General features: G+C 39.1%; 1 protein-coding gene and 1 long non-coding RNA gene across 2 annotated transcripts in view; one reads left to right on the top strand and one right to left on the bottom strand.

Moving 5' to 3' along the window:
- Positions 1 to 16,481, top strand: part of LOC129822791 (uncharacterized) — a 39,610-nt gene extending 23,129 nt beyond the window's left edge. Inside the window, exon 5 of the long non-coding RNA XR_008754527.1 lies at positions 10,625 to 16,481. This is a non-coding gene — a long non-coding RNA (uncharacterized LOC129822791). The remainder of the gene's footprint in view (positions 1 to 10,624) is intronic.
- On the bottom strand, positions 1,449 to 6,317 carry LOC129822789 (homeobox protein engrailed-2a-like). The gene is made up of 2 exons (XM_055881209.1): positions 5,446 to 6,317; positions 1,449 to 3,473 (listed from the first exon to the last, which is right to left on the bottom strand). Exons 1-2 carry the CDS (start codon positions 5,927 to 5,929, stop codon positions 3,154 to 3,156), a joined length of 804 nt encoding a protein of 267 aa, XP_055737184.1. The 5' UTR covers positions 5,930 to 6,317; the 3' UTR covers positions 1,449 to 3,153.
- Positions 16,482 to 18,542: the final 2,061 nt, after the last annotated feature.

The raw sequence follows: 18,542 nt of genomic DNA, 5'->3' as shown, positions 1-18,542 counted from the left end.
GATTGAATTAAGTCATAGGCTAGCTCATTTTCATTACAAATCTGTGTGATTTAAGGCCCATCTGAGTAGTGTATGGGTTCATATGGAAATTTGGCAAGATTTGTCTCAGTTTGTCTTAGACCTTGAGAAAAGATATCCAATACATTTGATGCGTCTTTATTTTGTTCTATTTATGCGTAATGGTGTGATTATTCTAATCACAATAAAAGTGAAGAAGTACTCAAATGTGATGTGTTTTAAATGAGTATGTTTGTGTCACCTGTATTGACGAACCTATGTGATGACGACACAAACCTCTGTGAACGTAAAGATATTGGATGAAATTCACTTTTTTCACAATTTTTCATGAGAAAACATAAGACCTACTTGGAACTTACACTGCGTGTACAAAACATTACAAACACCTTCCTAATATTGAGTTGCACCCCCTTTTTGCCCTCAGAACGGCCTCAATTCGTCGGGGCATGGACTCTACAAGGTGTCGAAAGCATTCCACAGGGATGCTGGCCCATGTTGACTCTAATGCTTTCCACAGTTGTGTCAAGTTGGCTGGATGACCTTTGGGTAGTGGACTAATCTTGATACACACGACAATCTGTTGAATGTATAAAACCCAGCAGCGTTGCAGTTCTTGACACACTAAACCGGTGCACCTGGCACCTATATCATACCCTGTTCAAAAGCGCTTGAATCGTTTGTCATGGCCATTCACCCTCTGAATGGCACACCTACACAATCCATGTCTCAATTGTGTCAAGGCTTAAAAATCCTTCTTTAACCTGTCTCCTCCCCTTCATCTACACTGATTTGAAGTGTATTTAACAGGTGGCCAATAAGGGATCATAGCTTTCACCTGGATTCACCTGGTCAGTCTATATCATGGAAGGGGCAGGTATTCCTAATGTTTTTGAACCAGCAAAGGTTGACGTTTACGCATTCAGCTTTGTGGTGATATTTCTATTTTATTGTAGGCCTTGTGTCACATGAAACCAATATTTTTGTCATTATTTATTTGTATTTATGTAGTAGTCTTATTGGTAAGGTAACTGTAACGTCAATGGTCTTCAGAAGGGAGTGTCATCTTGGGTGTTACACCAAGTAATAGGGCACGACTCATGTACCTTTCTGGGCTGGACCTAAACACTCAGGGGTAGTAATAGTACCAACACATGGTGGACACATTCAAATCATGTAAATATACTTGATTTTAGATTTTTTTGGGGCATTTTGTCATTGACATTTTTGGTCTAAAGGTTACTACAAATTACTCTTTGGTCAGCGGTGTTGCCAAACCAGTGACATCATCCACAGGGATCCACTCCTATTTTGGCAATGGAGGATCACGTTTTCTTTCCGATCTTTCTGTGTTTACATAGAAATGCCCATGTCTCATAGACGTTCAATTATCCTTGACTGTGGATTATAGAAAAAGGATGATGCTAGATAAGTTTTTAAGTGTATCTTCGAGGTTTATTGACTCTTCTTTTCCAGTTTTTCATGAGGCAGTTAATTACACAAATAATACATACATGATAATTATGTACATTATACCAAAGAATATGTTGAACATAAAATAAAAATAGCATTGTATAATAATACAACTCCGTGTTGTAATTTCATTTAAACATATTAGTCTATAGATAGATATTCGCTGATGAGGAAATTCAATATGTCACACCAGCAGTTTTCATGAAGGCAATAATCTTGAATCAAATAGTCTGCATTTTGAAGTAATACTGGTTCTCTGATTCGGCACAGTTCTGTCTCATAAAAAAGTTCTCGCTTGAACTTTAAGGCAAAGTGTGTTCAGTTTGGGGGATTGTAATTCACACACACTTTTTGCAGATACACAACAAAACAATTCAAAAGGCGAAAGTCCACAATTTGGTATGGATAGTCTAAAACTTAGCTTGATCATACTCTTGTCGACAAAGACAGAAGTTTATAAACACAGTTATTTGCCCAAGTACAACAAATTGCAGCTTTCATGCAAAGGCCCCATAAACCATTTTCAAAGAGAAGTTATTGCAGGATAAACAAGCAGTGTAAAAACCTCAGAAACCTACTCTAAAGCAACACCGTTCATTGGATAGATTTTTTCCCCCTTCAATATAATATATATAAATACACATATGAAATCCTTTCAACAACAATAAAAGAGATTTTCAACAATTGTTATACAGTCACTAATGGTTTTGTCTGTTTTTTGAATGATATATATGTATATTAAATAAAAATGTATATAGAGAAATAACTCCATGGGACGTATAGTTGACAGCCTACATCAGATACCTTGTGTCTACTTTTGATCAAGTAGGCCTATAATACTTTCAGCCAAGAGTGTGTTAGACGTTTTGTCATTATTGTCACTATGCTACAGAGTTGTCTCCCACGTTATAGGCAGCATTGTAATCATTCAAAGCAATTTGCTACATGAGAGGATTTATATTGCTCTTCAAAAACGATTTATAGAGGCCTTGGTACATTGATATAACACAGAACACGCACATGTTTCATGGAAATGAACTTGGCTTCGATGTAGTTATGAGACACAACTACATTTGTATCCTACGTATTAGCAATGTGTGTATTACGTTTGCTAACCAAAACATTGCTACCCAATCACTTCTGTGGTTATATGAATTTTCCAAAAATAGTATTAAAATCGATCTACTTTTCAATTAAGTCTGCACATCACTGACACTCAAAATCCTTGCTATGTCCTTTTTACACTAAACCTCAATAAAACCATAATAACCATGGGAATAAAATATCTTGTCAGCAAATGTATTAAGATTCACAGTTGCCTGGATGCAGCAGAAAATATTCTTTGGACTTAAGCAGGTTGTTTTTCACATCACTGACAGATCTCAACGTCAAGTGCCAGATAAAAGCGCTATAATGTAAAAAAAATTACAATGAATAGCAATATAAAATGAAGTGTATAACAAGCATGTATACTTTTCCTGGAAGAAAAACGACACACGTTACAGGAGATTGAAAACGTACCTTTTTACAACATATTTTTTATAGACATGATATTGCAGAAATATCTATATATTTATCAATTTATGCTGGTATATTCTATACACTGGCCCTTTATTCGATGAAATTATTGCATTGTAAATATACTGATCTGTATCTCTCGCGAAATCAATCGCTGTCTGATTTGTCATCTTTTGACGTCGTAGCATGATTGTACAGTCCCTGTGCCATCAGGTGCAAGGCTAGGGTGTTTTTTGCGCCGGTGGCCTTCTTGATTTTTGCCCTTTTGTTCTGGAACCAGATTTTGATTTGAGATTCGTTAAGGCCGAGTTCTTGCGCCAGGGACTGTCGCCTTTGTTCGGTCAGATACCGGTTCGTTTGAAACTCGGTTTTTAGTCTTTGAAGCTGTTCAGCTGTAAAGGCCGTCCTTGGTCGCTTGTCCTCTTTGCTGGCGGTGGTTTTCTTCTTTGGTTTTCGAGATCTCGGTCCTGTGTTTTAGAAAAAATATTATTATTAGCCAAAACCAATCAAAATATGAAATGTGAAGGCTTAGTGTAGCCTATAGGATATACGTGTTCCAGTTACTACGACTGTGTAGTAATACATACATGAATTAATGAATTTAGGCCCTACTTATTTATTTATTATTACACTGTATGCCAAGTGTCGTGCAATCGTAGAAAAAAAGGGTTCCAAAAGGGTTCTTCCTTAGGAGAACCCTTTTTAGTTCCAGGTACAACCCTTTCAACCCTTTTCCAGGTTCTACCTGGAACCAAAGTGGGTTATACCTGGAACCAAAAGGGGTTCTTCAAAGGGTTTTCCTATGGGGACAGCCGAAGAACCCTTTTAAGTTCTAGATAGCCCCTTTTTTTCTAAGAGTGTTTTGTTCATGCAAAAAAAATCTGAATTTGAGTGTTCGTTTCAATGCATACCATTCCATATCACACAAGAGTTGTCAAAATAGTGAGGAATAAAGATTAATATTGATAATGTAACCGTAGTTCCGCACTTCTTTACGTAGAACAATGCATTGGAGGATATGTAGATGGTAGGTAGGCCTATACCGATGGGGCATGTCGGTTCCGTAGTTTGTTATAGTCATTGGAGGATATGCTGAGTAGGCCTGAAATATATCAACACAACTGGACCTCCCATCTCAACTGCAACTTACTGAATAATATCAAATATATATTTTTCGTAAATAATTGTTTATATTAAACTCTTCATTTTATATAGAGTTAGGCTAATAGTCTAGGCTTGACGATGTCTAGTGGAATACATTGGTTTATATCGTAACCTATAGGTTGCTGAATTCGGTCTTTGGCTGTTGTTAATTACTTTTCCAAGTTTGCCCTTTGGTGGGTAAACATGATGGGTTGTAATTGAGTAGTAAAAAATCGTCAGGCCAAACTATTTGATAAAAAAAAAGAACTGGTGACGTCTGTTTGGGCAAGTAGGCCTGGATGACTATCAAAGAGATTATTCAATACATTTGGAGCTCGCTGGAGATGATAAACCAACGTACAACGTTTTAAGATATGCAGCCCATGGGGATACCATCGAATAGTAGTCTAGTTCATGCGATCAACGTTACATAATGCATGAGAACATTGTGTACAATACGATTTTTAGAAATTAACGAAAATGCATTCGAATATTTGAGTTTTGACACAAGTAGAATATAGAATAATGATGGAAACGTTCATGTTTTATGTGCTAAATATTTAGAGACCCAGGCAACTCCGTTGTGAAATCTCATACATAAAGAAAAAGAGTGGATTTGCACGACAGAATTGTCGAGGAAAAATACCCTATAAAGTCCTTTAACCTATTGTATTTTATTTCATAATTCTTTGAAAGACTTATTGTTTTGGTGATGTGTGCGCCGATGTTTATAGTAACCTATAGTAGTAGGCTAACCTAGTATTACATTGGCTATGATCTAGCTAGCCCAAAGCAATAGCCATCGCAATGACGGTATCATATTCGTATTATGGGGTTATAATTGAAATACTCATTAAAAAATACAAAATTGTATGAGGCTATTCCAAAATTCAAAAAATTACTATTTATCCCGGCTTTTAACATTAATGTGTAGAGTTCCAATACCCCTGCGTTTGCACATTTCAGTTTTAAAGCAATGCAAGATGCTATTTTGAGCGGCTTGTTTTGTCGTGAAATTATGCCATTATTCAAACTCGTGGCAATTCTTTAGCGTTCTATAATATTGATCGGCTATCGGCTCTTATGCTTTTATTATGAGTCTTATGTTTCCACCGATACACTTTGAAGATTTTGCAAGATTAGAATCATCTATTTTCCATTTTTCTGATCTTAAAACAGGCGAACACTATTTGCCCTCCTTTCCTGGAAGAACTCGGTCAAGGCGTTTGAGGTCAGTGTTACAACGGGCCGGTGTATTTCAGGTTACAAAGACGAGGGGAAATAATCCTAGCCTACCTGATGAGGGCCTGTCCGAGTATCTGGTGCAGTACACCCAAGCTGGCCAGAGCATAGGCGGTTTGGATGGTGTAATTGAGCTGGTTTGAGAACTATCCGAGTCCGAGCTTAGGCACTGATCTCCATTCTCCCCGCGGGGTTTCAGGGGCTCTTCTGTGGCTATTTCAGCCTTCTTGGCCACGCCGCCTGGATGAGGAGTGGATGTTCCCTCCGTTGGCACAGTACTCCCCACTTGCTCCGCTCTTGGAACAGCCGGGCTATGGTTCTCTCTGGTAGCGTGACTACTTTCTTCATGATTTATGTTATCTTCTTTTTTCCGCCCAAAGTCCGGCCGTAAGATATTATCGATGAAGAAATTGGTGACTCGATGCGGGATCTGCTGCAGGTTGCCCGGCGCTTGTAATAGAGGAAGTATCACTCTGTTTGACTCATCCGCCGACCCTTGGCGCACCGCATCTCTGTTGCTATGATCATTTTCTTCCATACTGATACACTTTCCAGTTTTCTTTCCTTAACCCCTTTATTGCTCTCCCGCACCGAAATGAGCGCAATCCACTACTGTGGGAGGCGGAGCTTTTCAAATGTTTGAATAAAGGTTTTAAAAAAGAAAAAAGAAAGTCAAATCTTGTTGAGTGTGCTGGACACCATGCAACCCTTTGCGATAGTGCCCACAGACAAAAACATAGTTTTGGTCATATATTCCCAAACTTGGCTATCCTATATTGTTGCACTGGATAGACACCATTTGTCATTTGCCCATCCAATTTGGTACTATCCGTTTTCAGCCTATCCAATACAAGTGCTTCAATTACTAAACTAAGGGTAAATAAAGAGGCTTCTGATCCTGAAATACACTCACTGGAGTTTTGTTCTTATTTTCAATACGAGCCCCCAAGTGACGTTGCAGCGGTTATCCTGGACACGTGCCTTGAACCAATAGACTGGGAGAATGTTTACCACGTGACAGGGACTCGTGAATAATCGACAAACGCCCAATCTCGCCTTCTTAAAGGAAAGGCGTTCTGGCATAAAACGAGATACCTACACTATTGACTATTATATTGGTGAATTTTTGTTGTAGTTGGAGGTTAGTGTTTTCCATTCATGCGTAATGCATGCTTAATCTGGAAATGGTCAAACGCCTTTCCATAAAAATAATTATATTGATATAGAGTAAAAATGTAATTGTAAGCTTGGGCAAAATATGGAGAGTCGGTTAATAGCCTGCTGTGTGACGTTCGCATGTTATACTATTTTGTTTCGGACATGTAACTAGTAGCCAAGTATCGACGCGGTAACCAACTACTATGGTACATTAGGGATAGCCTCTGCAACCAAAATTGGGTGGGGGATACCGGAGTCTGTATGACTCGCATTGAAGCAGACTGCAGTACACTGTGTTTGGGAGTTTTACATTTAGGGTTTTTAACTCGGTGCGTTTTTTATTTGGGACATTGTGTACCTCTTTTACTTTATGGAGCTTTTCATTCCGAGGAGTTATTTATGATATTTAATATTGCGGATTTGTGTCGCATGAATCATGACATTGACAGGGCATTGACCATCCCGAGTTTCTAAAGCCCCATCATTAATGGCCAATTCATGCAATCTCTTAGCCAGTCATACAATCTCGAAATCCTTTTCATCTCTTCATATGCTCTTTCATGATTATATAAAGGTTCAAAGTAAAAATGGGTCGCTAGCCCTTTAAAAAAATATGTTATGCAAACAAACTGTTGTGTTCACGGTGCACATGATATAGAGTCGCGCCAAAGACAAAACTTGGGGAAAACTTTACTGACCAACTCCTTGGCTGTTGCTATTTGATAAGTTGCTATTTGATCTGAAACGTCATGTTGGGTTAAACGGTGCATGAGTAAATGATGACCCTTGGATGATTAATTCTTGTATTTAGCATTGGACCCATAGCGTTTGTCAAAATTTAGGTAAAAAATAACTGAATTGTGGAACTGTTTTTTCAACCTCTTCTGGGCCAGTGGGGCCTATCTGATGTAAATTATTGTCACAGTATTGGTAATGTGTCTAATTTCTAATTATTTGTAGCTAGGTAGCATATACACATTAAACTTGTGGCATTTCACAATTAAGCGGAAAAAGGTCTATAATTTTAACTCAGTCTCCACAAAACGAAAGGTCATTATTATTGGTCAACTCGTGCGTCGAACGTTCATGGACGGTGGAAAAACGAAGAGTTTTTAGAGGACGGTGGAATATTCTCCAAGAGGGCGTTTTAGAATGACAGTACCTCTTTAGTGTACTAAGACCCTATAATTAGGCCACAACTTTTTAGGCATTGTCCGGCGGTAAATGGCCTAGCCTTTCACTGTTTCAAAAAACAGTTGGCTGACTGAGCCCTATTTTGTGTGCAAACTATTGTATTTCTATTGTTTGCACTTTATGTACACGTTTAAAATGAAAGCGTGCCAGCTCTACAGAGAATACATCTCGAATAGGCCAACACATTTTCTTCTACATTGTGTAGTTGGCTATTGGCTCATGCAAAATGGCCAAATCATGTGAGCCTCGCATAGACCTACTTGAACGATAGTCATTTTGACCAATAGCCTGGTGGTTTTTTGTTAATAAATTCCCACATTTCCACCATAGAGCGATCTCCATACGTCATCCATTTTATAGCAGTGCCTGTCTGACAATAGCCTGTATGGTTGGGAGCGGCGTCGGGTCCATGAACCATGCACAACCACCATGCAGTGTCCATCTTATCTCTCCAGTTGATGGCGTGAAAGTTCTGAGTAAAGGTTGTAATTAGATAGGCCACTCTCATGCTGGGATTGTTTCTCACTTGTGAGGGATACCCAGATTATCCCGAGCACTAATAAATGAACAGGAGACAATGGCGGCCAGACAGGCCCGCTACCCCCTCCGCCTCTCGCTGCTCTCGCTGTCAGCCACAGCAAAACAGGACTGGCGTGGAGGAAACCTCACGATTTCAAGTCAAGAGTCATACAGACCAGACCACAGCCAATTATACATAGGGTGCTTCAATAGGCCTATATGGTGGTATTAAAAATGGAATAAATGTAGTTTTATGCGTTTTGTTTTGCAGGCTCTTATAGACCGCAGAGTCCTATAGGCCTATACATGTTAATATTGAAGGGCTACATTGGTTGTTTTTGATTGATTATTTTGGACAGTATGGCATCGTATATCCCTTAATTGGTAGACTTCGTCTGTTTGTGGTGTGTCACCCTTGCACCCGGTTAACAGACTTTTCTTAAAATGTTGACATAGGTTACCTCACATTTTCTTTCTACCTTTCTACCTTGCACGTTATACGGGTGCACATATTCCGTTATTTGGGTTATGTTGCCTAAAAGTTAGGTGAAATGAAGTCCCAAAAAAATGTTAGGCTACATTTGATGTCTTGTTATTTTATAATTCCCAACATTGTTTCGTGACTATAGTTTCTTATTGTAAAGAATGGTTACTAATTCAGTGTGGATGCGGGGATGCGTGTAGCCTATAGACCTTTTGTATTAAATGCATGACTGAATTATACATTCATATTTTTTCATTTAACCTTTATTTAACTAGGCAAGTCAGAGAACAAATTCTTATTTACAATGACGGCCTACCCCGGCCAAACCCTAAACCGGACGACGCTGGGCCAATTGTGTGCCGCCCTATGGGACTCCCAATCACGGCCGGTTGTGATACAGCCTGAAATCGAACCAGGGTATGTCGTGACGCCTCTAGCACTGAGATGCATGGCCTTAGACCGCTGCGCCACTCGGGAGCCCAGATAGGCCTATAACATGATAATAAACGTGCATTTGGCCACAACCTTCTTAGCAGAGTCTTTACCTATCTCTGCAACATGCCCTCGTATGCATTTACACATTGTGCATATCATTTCGTTTTACGATTGAGATCGTAACCCATCTCTCGTAGCCTATGGTAGACATAGGTAGACATACATGAGCTGTATCGGTTAGCATTGTGTCAGTTTGGCAATAACGCCCCCTTTAAAAAGTAGTGAGATTCGTAAAGGGGTATGCCACATTGACATTTTTATTATGCCTGAAATGTGACATCATTCGGGTTATCATGTTTTGTTGTTGTTTGTGTTGTGCACATTGCATATAGCGTATTAGTCTGCTGGTGGTCAATGCCGCAACACGAGAGCTCACACCTGGTTTGCAAACGGTATTTGATTTACTAAAGATTTCTTGGGTATTCGCACGTCCGCACTAGTCTAATCCCCCCAGACAAAACATCGCGCCCTGACAGCAACCCTATACCTTTCCCTGAATGGACACTGGCCCGACGAAGGAAATCAGATATTTACTCAAAGCAGTCAATTTTCAACGAATTCCAAGGGATTTATTCTTTAAAACACCTACTGCAATAGTTGGCAAAAAAGAAGGATGGTAATCGGCAAAGCGAAAGCCAGTGCATGTCAATTATGCCTCTTATGGGTATAGTAGGCTTTATGCCTTCATGCGCTCCGTAACCTGATAAATCTAGGCCACTTTTTCCTATTATTGTAAGTGTAGCCTCGTTAAACACTTCCAATTAAAAGTTTGTCCCTCATAACATCAGTCGAGTCTGTTTATTGTATATTAACACAAAATAACAGGTTATTATGAACATTAAAATTTAGCTGTATCCTAACCAATTTTGTTAAAATCGGAAAGAAATGTTGCTTATGTAAATGATATTAGCTAATAACTCATTTATGGGTATGTAAAATGGATGTTTTGCATTTAAATATTCATGTGCTCCTTCGGGGAAGGTGGAAATATTGATAACACTCAAGGCCATGCATGCATACAACCCAAACCTGTCACTTTTCTACAGAGCTGCAGTGTGCCTGCTAAATGACTAATAAAATGTTATGCAAATGTTTATTGTAGACTAGCCTATAGCCAACATGAACCGAGAATGAACAATTCACTGAATTCAGTCCAAAACTGTCTACTTTGGAAGATGCTGTGGCCCCCAAAAAATCAGTGTTGATACATTTCATATGAACTACCAATTTTGCATATATAATGTGTCTGCGTATACAAATGAGTGCGTTTTTCAGATACTTTTTAAATGTACATTGGTTAGGTTTGGCCTACGTGTGCGTATGCATGTACTGCAAACCGTCCTGAGTACCTAACCCTATTTTTCCTGTGTTTCTTTTGGCTAGGATTTTCTGAGACGTCACAAGAAGTTACTGCCATGGATTGAGAACCTCAACTACAAAAGGTGACGATGCACAGAGAAGGATTTGTGAATGGAAGCTGTTCACGGTCTATGCTAGATCATAGATCACATGTGCTGTGAGACCGTTGCAGTGGTGTAAAGTACTTAAGTAAAACTACTTTAAAGTACTTAAAGTAAAGTACTACTTAAAGTACTACTTTACTATTTATATTTTTGCCAACTTTTACTTTTACTTCACTACATTCCTAAAGAAAATAATGTACTTTTTATTCCAAACATTTTCCCTAACACCCAAAAGTACTCGTTACATTTTGACAGGAAAATTGTCAAATTTACACACTTATCAAGAGAACATCCCTGGTCATCCCTACTGCCTCATATCTGGCGGACTCACTAAACACAAATGCTCCATTTGTAAATTGTGTCTGAGTGTTGGAGTGTGCCCCTGGCTATCCATCCCCCCAAAATAACTGTGCTGTCTGGTTTGCTTAATATAAGGAATTTGAAATGGTTTATACTTTTACTTTTGATACTTAAGTATATTTAAAACCAAATACTTTTAGACTTTTACTCAAGTGGGATTTTACTGGGTGACTCACTTTTACTTGATTCATTTTCTATTAAGGTATCTTTACTTTTACTGAAGTATGACAATTGAATACATTTTCCACAACTGGACCGTTGCAGATGTGCATTATTCGCCACCCTCCCTCTGCCACCCTCCCTCTCCCTCTCCCACCCCGGTTACCGTTCCTCCCTATGAATGGGGTCGCTAAGATATCAGCTCTGTCACCGGGGTCGGCCCAAAGCCGCCAGCTTCCTGTGCCCTTTAAAACCGGAAAGCACGTCTCTCCCATTTGAATAATCTGTATAATTTCTGTGGTTTGTCTCGGTGAGAGCTGTTTTTTTTCTTCATCCTAGGTCACTCAAGAGCAGAACAGTAATATCACAGTCAAATCCACACGCCATCAATCCCGGCCTAAAACATCCCCGTCTTTGTTTTTGCCTATTCTTAGTAGCCTAACTGAGTGTTTTCAGATTTCTCTGAAATTACATTTACATTTACATTTAAGTCATTTAGCAGACGCTCTTATCCAGAGCGACTTACAACTTGGAAAGTTCATACATATTCATCCTGGTCCCCCCGTGGGAATTGAACCCACAACCCTGGCGTTGCAAGCGCCATGCTCTACCAACTGAGCCACACGGGACCGAAATATGAAATATGAAATATGACCTATAACTAATTACAACATGAGTAAAATAGTTTTCCTTCCAATTTTTTTAAATGAAATATGTTAAAACGCAGGTTTCATGTGTTTGAATGGTGTGGGCATACCCTACCACAACAACAGAATGATTTGGGCATATAAGGCTACCTGTCATGAAAAATATTTAATGCGAGTAGACCGCTGATTGAGCAGCTCAGCCAATGAGCAACATGAGCCGCCATGTTCTATGAGGAAGCATTTTTTAAACGTCTGTTTGAGATTTTGCAGGTTAGCGTTTTTCGAGTCTTGTTCTGGAGGCAGCTCTGCAGTGTGGTTACTAGTAGGCCCAACCACAAAGTAATAAAATCACATTTTAAACCTAAAGTACACTGCTAACCCTAATGCCTAACCATAACCTGAAATTATGACCAACAAGTTTAATTCTGTTTCTTGCATTTTTACAATATTGTCAATTTTTACTTTGCAGCTTGCCCATCTAGCGGGAATCGATCAGTTCTGCCTCAAGGACAAGACTCATCCCAATAAACGTCAACCTGCGTTTGAGATACATGTTTATTTGTGGTGAGGTTTTTTAAGTGTGTTTTTTTTCTTCTTCAATTTATGTTTTGGTCACAAAAACTAGTATAGGACGAGTCAACAACATTATTTGGGTATGAGTTCACAAAATGTTAACTTTTAAAAGTGATGTTTTCATTGGACAGTTTACTTTAACTCAAAGTTAATCAAAGGTGGAGTGTAGTCTGTGTGACGGGACCAGAGGTTATAGCATATATTGAAGCTCCAAAATCCAGCTTCGATTCTTTACCCTATATGTAGCCTAAATTGTTGAAGGGTGTCCCGTCCCCGTCCTTTGTTTTAGGATAAATGTTTCCTCAAGCACACGGACCGCGTCACCGTCGGGGTCGTGCCAACCGAATGGAGATCATTTATAGGTTCAATAACTCTTAATCCGTCTGATCGCCCTGGTGTAGATAAGCCTCCTTTGAATTGGGATTGTTCTGGAATCTGTTCGGATTTCGGCATAGAGGTCCTAATTGAGTTTACCGCATCCCTGACTGCTGCATCCCCCGAACACAATTAAGGTCTTGCTCAGATAAAGCTAACTGAACGCAGGTCCCGTCTAGAAAGAATGCACTTTTTCAACAGTATATTCGTTAGACGTTTATCTCTTTGGGGAAGATGATGTGTAATGAAACGTTATAATGGCGTATAGCCTATACATCAAACTATAAACTGCAATGCTATATTGACTGATGCGACCAACAAAGTTTTATTTTATTTTTTATTCTTATTTACATATTTTAAATACGTTTTTTGAGATTAAGATGCAGACAATTTTTGGGGGTAAACAATTTCTAGCTTTGGTAAAGTCAGTGTTCTCTATTTAAAGTTTAGAGCCACAAGAAACACAATAAGTATGGTGGTAATATGGCCCATATTTGAAACTTACACACTTTCGTTCCTTCCTTAACTGAAGTAGGCCAAGCCTATCCTAAAAAGTGCCATGGATGTAGGTCTAAAATCAATGCCAAACAAGAAATGCTGTGCTAGGCCTATATGTTAAAGGGGCCAGTATGCTGCTAACAGCTTTGCTTCCTTCACTGTCCGACTGCCACATACTGGTTTCGAACCAGTGATCCTCTGCTTCGCATCGCCTTGACAACGTTCCAACGGGTTGAGCCACCCAAAAGGTACCAATTGGACGGCTCCATCCGCAATATTTGTGGAGTGAGCTCAATGTAGAGTCTTAACTCTGTTACACATGCCACCCAAAAGGTACCAATTGGACGGCTCCATCCGCAATATTTGTGGAGTGAGCTTAATGTAGAGTCTTAACTCTGTTACACATGATGAATTTAAACCTGAGATCACACGCATTTTTCTTTAATTGACGGTGAATGTTTTTCGCTGTCAATCAATACTCAACGCAAAGACAACAGGCTTGTAATTTTTTTTTTTTTTGCAAAAGCATCAGGCTATGATTTTAGGTCTAATTTGATATTCTTCTAATGTGGTCAGAAATCCTGTTAAAGTTGTGAAAATATATTATCACAAATGTGTTCCAAAAGAATACAGAAGGCTGAGCTGTCATTGTCATATGCGTTTCTATTTATGACAATTGAACCAAGAACTTATAATAATTATTTCTAAAATAAATGGAGCTTATTTCAGTATGAACAGTGTTGTATTCAATCGAGGTATATCATACCACAAATATGTCTATGTGTAAAAATATAGGATTACATTTACTAATTTAAGTTTTAATGTCAGGGTCAAATGCAGGTAACACTTTACATATTTAGTCTATTGTGTTTTTCGTCCTGATTCAGAATATTGTTTTTGTTGCAGTGCATTTTGATAATCAAGTATATATAACACTTATCAGTTAATAGTTTGAGTTCCACTCATAGCCTTTAATAAGGAAACTTTGTATGGGCCATAAATGTTTGGTGATAAAAAGTAGCCTACTAGTCTACAGTGTGGCCTAATGGAAAGGTTTTGGATTAGCTTGAGTGCTATGTAGTTTACTTTTAGTAACATTTGACTAAATTGCTATAATTTTTTTAATTAAAGATTTATTGGACTTGTAGGCCGATTTCACCACCACTCTTGGAGCCTTGCCATGTTGACGTTTGTATTCTCCAATGGTAACACATAGGCATATATAACATGAACACCAAAGCTCGCCTATACACATCTACGTTTATACAGCCGGACAGCCAGACGTTCCACGTGTCACGACGTCTTACTTGTGACAGTAAAGAATAAACACCACGTGGTGGCTATTTCCACGAGGTTAATGGCTTTAGACTCTGTCATATAGAACAGATAGCATGCAAGGGGACGGGGCACTTTATGAACTTGATTAATGGAAATTGGCACTGAATATTTGCTCACTAATAAAACCACGTCGAGATGAACAATATACCCATGTAATGTAAACATGCTGAAAGATCGACTGCACACAAGTCCAACATCAATAAAGTAGAGGTATTTTGGGTTACCTGTTCCAACTTCTATAACTTCTATGGCGGGCTACCGCCCACGCATATGGCCCTTGAATGTTATACTGCAGTATCCCGATGCCTCGCGCGTTTTAGATGGTCGAAATGCCTCGTGCACCTGTCCAAGGGGGTCTGCAATTGATTACAAGGGACCACGACAAGTGGACAGCTGGGGAAGCTTGTTACTCAAAAGCCACTTCCACAAGACGATTAACTCAATGCATTGGTAACGGCAACTTTAAAGTTGCTAAAATGGTGTAAAAAGTTGTAATTTTGTAAAGTAATTAGGCCTACAGTATGCATAAAGGATTTGCGTAAACCATTATCATAGGTTATCGATAATGGTTATGCGTAAAAGTTATTGGCAACTATCGAATATGTATGTGCACTGAGAGTTCGGCTATAGGCGTAATTACTCAGCTGTTTTGCACCCGACCTGGCCATTCGACATTATAGGTATTAAAACGTTTGCGATAGTAACTCCAACACATCAACAATAAAACACGAATGTTTTTTTATATTTCCACTAGAGATATATTTTAGCTTCAAGCTCAGGTATAGCCTTATACATTTATATAGGCCTAAACGCAAATTAATTAATTAGCCTAAAGCATGTGTAAAGGTTAATGTAACAGCACTGTGGAATCAAAAAAGGAAAATAGCATAAAGGGACAATTTTATCCGAACCTTATTAGTGCGTCCGTGTCTGTTTTGGACAAGCACTCTCTCATCGAATGTCTCATCCAGTCACAAATGTGAGTGGCCAGTTGCGATATGCTTTTAAGTCCAGTTTACTTGAACTTAGGAAAGAGGTCAATCGTTATGAGAGGCTATTCGAACCCTCTTCTTGTGTGGCATCATGCCCCTGCACTGTCCCCAGTTGTAACTGACCGAAATAGTGCTGCAGGATCTCATGAAAGCACATTGCTCGATGACGCACCTTTCACCCCTCTCTCCACCGGAATTGTTTTTACCCCCAACGGTGAAATGTGGTGATGGTGACTTTTACATCGACAGGTGGTATTCGTAAATGACCTCATTTCACAACGATGTTTCATTACAACTGGTGTCAGAAGTGAGATTATTATTATTGTCTGATTTATAACTCTTGAGTGACTTTAAAGATGATTTTCGTGATCATAAGTCATTTTACAGGTGATAAACTGGGTAGCATATACTATTCTTGAATTTGACATGTGTTGCATATGTTAATACCATATGTCACACTTTAAACGAACTATAACTCAAAAAGCTTTACAGGGCTTAACTTCTCAAGAGCACAACCATAAATGTTTTACAAAAAATCCACGTTGACCTAAATTGTTTCTAAGAAATTCATGAAAAGGCAGAGATGGGATTGGAATTTTGTTGCCAAAAATAAACCATTGTGAAGGTTTTGTTACTAACACAATCGGCGCTGAAGTAATTCTGAAACTTTTATAAACTTTTTAGGGGTGTTTTTATGCTGAGAACTCAAGTGAGATTTCTAATCCAGTACACATGGGCAATAAAGTATTAACTAACTTTCTGCACCGGTGCATGCTTGCCGGGCGTGTGTTCGTTATATCAATGACCAATAAAATATCACTCAATTATGAATCCAGACAGTTTATCTTGGCCTTTTTTGTTGTGGTAAATGTATTTTCTACATTTCTTGTTTGTTTGGAGCGTGGAAGCCCTATTACATGATAATTGTGTTTGCACAATTTTGGGGTGGGGGTGAATGATATTTGCATGCTTTTTGTGGATGATATTTATATGAATATCATTGTCTGAGCATCGATTATTCAAAACCCTGCAACGAAAAGGGTCACATTGATGAATTCTATTTACCGATGCAGCGCCACGTTTCAACTTCATTAGGCTGTAATCTTCTGGGCGGGTTTACCGCTAATCCCGCACAGTAATATGCAACACTGTACAGATATGCACAAATTGAATGTGAGCTTGGGTTGTAATATGACATGTGTGTGTGTGTGTGCTTTGTGTTTCATTTGCACTCAAAAGGATTTGTTTGGATGAGATGCATCATGTGGCATCACCTGAGGTTTGACAATGTCAACGCGTGATTGTCCAGTAACGGGAAGAGAAAGCGTCAGAAGCAGCATGCAGCATATAGGATAATCGGCAGAGCAGGCAAAGAAAGCCCCTCATCTCCATTTATGCATGTTTTCTTTCCTATCCCAATTGTAAGGGATATGTTGAGTTAAAATACATGGTAGATATTTACATTTCTATTCTATTCACTTCTATCACTGCCATTCTTGTGGTATATTCTCACATATTTGTATGCTCACAGCACTTGCTTGAGGGTTCCACTTAATTATAAAGTCGTTATATACACTGAGTGTACAAAACATTAGGAACACTTGCTCTTTCCATGACATAGACTGACCAGGTGAATCCAGGTGAAAGCTATGATCCCTTATTGATGTAATCTATTAAATACACTTGAATCAGTGTAGCCGAAGGAGAGGAGACAGGTTAAAGAAGGATTTTTAAGCCTTGACACAATTGAGACATGGATTGTGTATGTGTGCCATTCAGAGGGTGACTGGGAAAGACAAACGATTTAAGTGCCATTGAACGGGGTATGGTAGTAGGTGCCAGGCGCACCGGTTTGAGTGTGTCAAGAACTTCAACGCTGCTGGGTTTTTCACACAAGAGTTTCCCATGTGTATCAAGACTGGTCGACCACCCAAAGGACATCCAGCCAACTTGACACAACTGTGGGAAGCATTGGTGTCATCATCAGCCCGCATCCCTGTGGAACACTTCGACACCTCGTAGAGTCCAGGCCCTGACGAATTGTGGCTGTTCTGAGGGAATATTAGGAATGTGGTCCTGATGTTTTGGACACTCAGTGTATTCATCATACTTTAAATGCTTAGATGTTAATTTTCTGCTTATACCACGGTGTATTTTCAGATGTTTTACATTTTTAGTTCTATTAGCTCTGCTGTTGTGATATTGCAGTCAGACATTTATACAGTGGGTGCAGTATTATACTGAATTAGCCTCCGCACTGGTCTATTCAAGTTCTAGGGGGAGTTGACCACCATAAGTCAACTACAACACTGTTTACAGTCACCTAACTAAAGGAAGGAATAGTGAAAACTGTCAGAGTGGATCAGATATCAATCACACGTATTTTTTGAAGCCCTTTTTACATCATCAGTTGTCCCAAAGTGTGTATCACATGAAGAAGAATGTGTGGAAGATTGGAGAGGGCACATTGTTAACGACTACCATTTGAATGGGATCTGTGAGGTCATTTGACCTAAGATGGAGGTTGCAGCCAGTTCAGTCAGCTTCTTTGTGGCATCCACTGTAGTATATTACTCCATGCTGACCCAAACAGGTAAGGAGAGATGGGACTGAGCGAGCGAGGCAGGACAGGAGTGACTCTGCTCTTGGTAGCCTCTCAAATAGCACCCAATTCCCTACAAAGTGTACTATTTTTGACTAAGACCTGCTCACAAAGAAATAATTGTTGTATATAGTGCCAAATAAGGGTTATTTGGCTTCTAACCATAGCGGATGCCTTTTTGGTGCTGTTTATAACCTTTTTTTTAAGGTTCTATAAAGAACCATGCCCATAAGGTTCTACATCGAACCTGTATGGTGCTATAAAGAAACCTTTCCTCAGATTATATAAAGATCC

Source organism: Salvelinus fontinalis, chromosome 25, assembly GCF_029448725.1.
Source record: "Salvelinus fontinalis isolate EN_2023a chromosome 25, ASM2944872v1, whole genome shotgun sequence".
NCBI lineage: Eukaryota > Metazoa > Chordata > Actinopteri > Salmoniformes > Salmonidae > Salvelinus > Salvelinus fontinalis.
Note: the sequence above shows the minus strand (reverse complement) of the source record. Positions and strands in the feature narration are given on the sequence as shown.